Source organism: Bactrocera tryoni, unplaced genomic scaffold, assembly GCF_016617805.1.
Source record: "Bactrocera tryoni isolate S06 unplaced genomic scaffold, CSIRO_BtryS06_freeze2 scaffold_25, whole genome shotgun sequence".
Taxonomy (NCBI): domain Eukaryota; kingdom Metazoa; phylum Arthropoda; class Insecta; order Diptera; family Tephritidae; genus Bactrocera; species Bactrocera tryoni.
In genome coordinates, this window is record NW_024395977.1 from 4,845,414 (window position 1) to 4,852,177 (window position 6,764).

General features: G+C 31.1%; 1 protein-coding gene across 1 annotated transcript; it reads left to right on the plus strand.

Annotated features, from left to right (window-relative positions):
* Window positions 1–854: 854 nt before the first annotated feature.
* LOC120780586 lies at window positions 855–2,521 on the plus strand. Its single transcript, XM_040112844.1, has 4 exons — window positions 855–868; window positions 1,820–2,091; window positions 2,157–2,316; window positions 2,382–2,521. Exons 2-4 carry the CDS (start codon window positions 1,867–1,869, stop codon window positions 2,501–2,503), a joined length of 507 nt encoding a protein of 168 aa, XP_039968778.1. The 5' UTR covers window positions 855–868; window positions 1,820–1,866; the 3' UTR covers window positions 2,504–2,521.
* Window positions 2,522–6,764: the final 4,243 nt, after the last annotated feature.

Sequence of the window (6,764 nt, forward strand, 5' to 3'; positions counted from 1 at the left end):
GCTACTCCTTTAGATGTTCAAAACAACAAAGTTAATCATAGCATAATTAAAAATCGGTTAGAAGAAGCAAAATTGAAGATCATTTCTAAACATAACACAAGAAAGGAAAATTACCTAGAAAAAAGGAGAGAAGGTTTCATTCGAAATTATAAAAGCGTTAGACACAAAGAAGAACCAAAATTTATTAAAAGAAATCTAGAAAGCGTACATACCTCAAATATTAAACGCCCTTTTAAATTTGCAAATGACAACAATGACAATAGAAACTCTAACGACAATTAACCCATTTTAACACAAAAATCTATCCCCTTCAGTTTAATGCAAAATATACATATATCTTTTAAAAGAAGATAAAAAAAAAAACACAAAATATACATTTTTTTTAATTCCGGTTATATGTATATAACCTATATTCCCATCGATTGTCTCAATTTTAATAAATATATACTTACCATTGTTGAAAATAAAATTGTACAAATATAAAACAATAATTACCTATCATAATTTAAATTAATATTAATATAAAACAACGTTTTTTTTGTTTAAGCACTATACATAGATACGCCAAGCTATTAAAATCATATTTAAAACAACTCCAAATTAAAATGTTTACAATTTTCATATTTATAAAAAACACTTATTTTATCTATTGAATTAATTAAAATTTAATAAAATTAATAAATATTTTTGTAATGAGATCCAGGAGAATCTCAAATCAAAGGGTGGAGGAGTTACATTCCTATACTCTAAACACGTTGTAAAAATATATACTTATGTATGTACATAGTAAATGCTTAATAGCGTACTAACATAAAATTAGGTTCCACATTAGGCTTAGTTGTGGAATAAGAGAATGAGCGTATTTCGGGTATGCTAACGCCAACTCAACTAAAAGCATAAATATATATATACATATATGCATATATATGTAAAATATATACATATATATGTACATAAATGTATATAAGTAAACAATTTATTATGGAACGATAAAACAGTTAATCTTAATATTAGAAGCGAACTAACAAAGAATGTCAGTACAGTTAGCATTAGAATAAGGAGTATGTAAACTAATAAGAAATGAAAAGTTAGCCAGTCTTAAGATTGTGAAAAAATAATGCATGCATTTCTCACTTCCTATAACTAATTAACTATAAGTTCATCTCCAAAGCAACAGCTCTCTAGTGCGTGAAATAAATAAAATAAAACATAATTTTAAAGTAATTAATTAAAATAGCTTAATAATTCATTATTTTTGAATTTGCCAATTAAAGTAATAAAAATTAATTATTTTATAATGTCAGCCAGTCAAATAAAAAGAAAAGCTAGAAAGGAAGCTAAAAAAATTATAAATTCAAAGTTGTTGCATAGTGATTCAAGTGTTGAAGTTCAGTTTCAAGACCAAGGTGTTGCAGTGGTAAATAATGTTGATATTGTCAACGAAGCGAGAGGGGAAAGTGGATTTGAGGATTTCTTGGACAGTGATAGTGATTGTGTTACAAGTGATGAAAATGATGTAACCTATGATCTGCGTTCAGAGCTTAGCAAATGGGCGTCAGACTTCGGAATAAGTTTTGAGGCATTTAACAACACAGTTTTACAAACACCGGCTGAAGTGGTCAAGCGAAATGAAGGAGATGGGATTTATGTACATTATGGTCTAAAGAATGCGTTGACAGACTTCTTAGTATTAAATGATTTCCGTCTTCCAAATATAATGCTTGATTTCGGCATTGATTGACCTAACAGCAGCCAAATAATAAGTCCAAATAAAACACTTTAAGTTTTCTTAATTTTTATTTAACTTTATGTTTTCCAGGCAGCACAGACCAACAGTCTCTTAAAAATTTAATAGCGGAGTTGACGATGGAAGTGCGGGCTTTAAAGACAGAAGTGAAGGAGCTAAAGGAAGAAAACAAAATAAATTTGTTGAAGCTGACAGAGGAAGTTAGTGCAGTCAAATTGGAAAACAGGGGAAAACCCTCTGAAAGTCAAAGCCCACAATTCGACCAACTACCATTTTACCATAAGAAGGATCTTGACGATTTCGAAGTACAGCTTTTACAAAAGCCTGAGTTGTTGGAGAAATTTGTATGTATGATGCTTGTTATGTTGCTTTTACCAGTTACAAATGTATAACAAAGAATTATTTATAGAAACTATATATTAAGAAGACTGGGGGTGAAGCGTCAACCCCTTTTCTAAGAGCAGCAATCAAGCGTATTTTTTCAGACGAGTTGGCAATGTCTTTTTCGTGGAGGGGCACGGCAGATAAGCCAAGCGCGGAAAAATGTTTAGTTACAACAATAATAAAAAGTAATATTATTTTATATTGTATTAATTCTTTTAACAATAACTACATTTCTTTCCTCTGTCTTTAGATATTTGCCATGAAATGTTTCAAGTGGACGAAAAAACCGTTAGATCAACGCTACAAAAACATTTCGTTTATGCAAACGAAAGAGTAAAAAAACGCCTTCTACCTTTGTCTGAAAATAAATGATTGTATTGAGCTGTAAGGAAAAACATGTTAATGAATTAATTTAAAATATAAATAAATTTGAATTTAAAAATAAACCAAAAACTGAATATTGATTAATAAGAAATCGAAATTTATAATAAAATGACTGGAAATTGACCCTGAAAATGACTCAATCAAAATCATTCAATTTTGTTCGACCATTTTCTCCCGAGGGAACAGTCAATTTACAATGAATATTGATATAGAAATTGACTGTTTTCTATCAATTTTTCTATTGAAACTGAGTAATTTTCCATTAAAAATTGACAATAAATGCTGGCTGGGAAATGTTTGTGTGAATATATGCATGTAGATGTGTTGTACTGTCTCGGCATTATCTACTATTGCAATATGAGCATGTTCAATGATATTTAAACACCAAATTTTGTCGTGATCGGTCCAGTAGGTCCTAAGATATGGATTTTCACCTAAATATGGGCAGCGCCATGCCCATTAGCTCATTTTGACCCCGACTTCTACAAAATCGTCTCATGCTATTGTGGTTGCAGATGCCCGTCATTATTGCGATTTGTTGTACCAATATAATGTTTAGTATTTTAGTTCAGTGCTGCGTTATGGCGCTAAGTGGTCCGATTACGCAATTCTACGAACTCGTAATTTCTATTTTGCCAAGGTCACGAGTACCAAGTTGCATCAATATGTGTATGTACCTCAATTTTTACTCGATTCACAGCTTGCAAAAACGGACAGACAGATGGACAAATAGAGAGTACACAGTTAATAATAATGTGAAATTATTTATTATATTTTGTCACAATAACAAAAGTAAGGATAAAATTGAAAATAATAAGAATAAAATTTGACAAAATTTACAAACTATTAACCCGACGGCTGTAAAATTTACATGCGCCCCTTTTGAAGGAACAAACTAAAAATCATATGAATTTAATTTCAGTAGCGCCATCTATGTGTCAGTCCGGGACATTTCAATTGATGTACAAATCAATACGTAATTAGTAAAAAGCAGATATTTTAATATTACAAGCAGACACATCAATTTTATTTATTGTATTTAATTGTCCTAGTCCGTATAATGCATTAAATTAATAGCCATTTTCATATTATTTGCGACAGATGGGACGTATTTTTGTGGAATTCATTGATTTAGTTTGTCACTTTCTGATAACCAAGTATAATAACTACGTTCCACTTCCAATTTTTTCATTCAAACATTTTAGTGATGGAGAGAGAAAAAGAGATATAAAATGGAACAGGTATGTTGCTTTAGTCTTTTGTTGAACAGCGATATAACAGGTTCGAATATTTATTAAATATTCTGCAAAGCGAATAGCAATATTTTCTATTGACCAATATAAAAAAGATTATACTTAATTATTAAAATAAATATAAATATTGAAATATATACAAAAAATTAAATATTGATTGAATGAGGATTAAATAATGAAAGCTGCTCACCAATCGTTTGTTATGTGAAAAAATTGTATGTACATATGTACAAGTGAATTTATAACTCGGATATGTCAATATAATATACACAAATAAATATTCATGTGTTTGTATATGCATGCAATAAAAGTATGTCTAGATAAACACCAAGTTGTTGTTCATATGTGAAAGTATACATTTATAATTATGTAAATGTATGTATGTATATACACATGTAATATAAATAGACGTTTTAAGTAACTCAAAAAAAGAACTTACATTATCTAGCTGGCGTGAAAAAGTAATTTATTATAAAGAATGTATATACAAGATCAAGCAAAAAATTCTAATTTTTAATTTCTATGCTATGTACATTAAATACGTTGGCTTCTCCAGCAGATATTATTAAATGTATAAGTTTTGTTAAATTGCTTTCACTCCTTAGTTATCCCAATTTTTTTGGTGGTCGACTACTTTTGTTCACTTCACGGTTGTTGGTATCACCAAAAACTAATCGAGATAGATATAGCATTATATAATAAAAGATGGAGCAGTGTACAAAGTTTTTAAATAAATTTAAACGAGAAAAATACAAACTTCACGTAAACCATTGAATTCTCGCGCTGTTAGTTTAAGTTCTTCTCTAAAGAGAAAAATTTTTAACGAATAAATGGCTTTCGCCATCCAACGAGCATGATGAACTGGACCTGGATATTTAAACGTAAAGTTTGGTTTTGGCTTTTCCCCCAAAAAAATCAGCGATAGCTCCAGAAAATCTTTATTGTCATATCTTGGTTGACAAACCTGTAAAGTAGACATACAAATTTCAATTTAAATTGTCTTGTTGAGTGAGGAAACTCTGAAATGTTCATCAAGAACACATTGCGTTTATAATTTTTATAAAGTCTAATTTATGAATTCGTACCCGAAAATTAAGTTAATATTAATATTAGGAGCTCAGGTCTTACCAGAACTTGTTTTTTGTCATGTCGGATGAGATTTTCATGATAACTAAGAAAAAAAAATATAAACTATTTTTGGCCCACCTTATTATATATACATATACTATATATAAATAATCAGAATGACGAAACAAGTTGATATAAGCATGTCTGCCTGTCCGTCCGGCTGTCTGTATAAGCTATAACTTGAGAAAAAATTGCAAAAAATGGGTAATCGTACAACTGCCACGCCCACAAAACGCACTTATAAAATGCCAAAACCAAACACTAAATTAAAATATACAACTGTAATCTGGCATGGAGTATCGCAGTAGCAAGGAGCAACTGCGGACCAAAAACTTTCAAAAAGTGGGCATTCGCCTTTCAATAGGTTTAATGTACATACATATGTCCTAAACCATTAAAGTTGCAGTAACCAAATGGATGAAATCAGAAGATAACACCGTTCACTCCCGTAGTTAAAAACTACTTAAAATCGCAGATGTCGTATATCTTAGTAACTAATTAGGACAGAGACATACAATTTTACACGAGAGATGGTACGAAAGAGCTTTTTAGGAGACGTTTTTTGTTAGTCGGTTAACGCACTTTTAGTGATTTTCAACATAACCTTTGTATGGGAACTGTATATGGAAATACCTGAAGGAAACGACTCTATAAAGTTTGGTTGATATAGCTATAGTAGTTTCCGACATAAAAAAATTACGTCCAAATATGCCCCTCCCTAATGCGATCCTTTTTGCCAAATTTCACTTTAATATCTTTATTTATGGCTTAGTTATGACACTTTATAAGTTTTCGGTTTTCGCCATTTTGGGGGCGTGGCAGTGGGCCGATTTTGCCTATCTTCCAACTTAACCTTCTTATGGAGCCAAGAAATACGTGTACCAAGTTTCATCATATCTCAATTTTTACTCAAGTTACAGCTTGCACGGACGGACAGACAGACATCCGGATTTCAACTCTACTCGTCACCCTGATCACTTTGGTATATACATATAACCCTATATCTGACTCTTTTAGTTTTAGAATTTACAAACAACCGTTATGTGAACAAAACTACAATACTCTCCTTAGCAACTTTGTTGCGAGAGTATAACAAGTGAGAAAGAGCTTGCAGAGAACGTATAATATAGAGAAGGTTCACGGTGCTGCCAATTTTACGATATTTCATTTTTTGGAGGGGTACTCTTTTCTATTAGTGGATTTCACCACAAAAAGAGGGGTACTCTTTTCTATTAGCGGATTTCACCAATATTTAACAGGAGGGTCGAAAATAGCAGAATTGAGCATTTTCAGTGATAAATGAGAAAAACTATGCTAATTTCAATGTTTAGAAATGTACGCTTAAAGATTCGCATATTTACAATGCACAAGCGACTATGTATATAATTTATAGATATTATCCATATAAGTATGTATATATGTTGGGGTGTGTCATTCTGAGGCAACCTTTGTTTCAACTGAAAAACAGGCGAAAACCTTTCGAAAACGTGAAAAAGAAAGTCACTCAAAAGATGAGCTCTTAATATTAATATTAACAGGTGCCTCTTTCAAATTTTCTGTTTTCCATATAAATAACATGGAAAAAAATCATTTTTTTTGTGGTGGTTATTGTGCGGAGGGTATTATATATGCACGCGATGGCTGCCAGTAGGGATGGTAAACTCGATTCCGATTTTACTCGAGAATCGAGTTTTCTCGTAAAATAATCGATTTTTCGGAATTGGAATCGAGTTTACCATCCCTACTGGCAGCCATCGCGTGCACATATAATACCCTCCGCACAATAACCACCACAAAAAAAATGATTTTTTTTCCATGTTATTTATATGGAAAACAGAAAATTTGAAAGAGGCACCTGTTAATATTAA

Bases quoted from the DNA above. Each gene is read 5' to 3' on its own strand.
- LOC120780586 (XM_040112844.1), top strand. From the start codon at position 1,867: ATGGAAGTGCGGGCTTTAAAGACAGAAGTGAAGGAGCTAAAGGAAGAA. The intron at 2,092-2,156 runs GTATGTATGATG...AATTATTTATAG, and splicing joins CTGAGTTGTTGGAGAAATTT to AAACTATATATTAAGAAGAC. The intron at 2,317-2,381 runs GTAATATTATTT...CTCTGTCTTTAG, and splicing joins AGTTACAACAATAATAAAAA to ATATTTGCCATGAAATGTTT.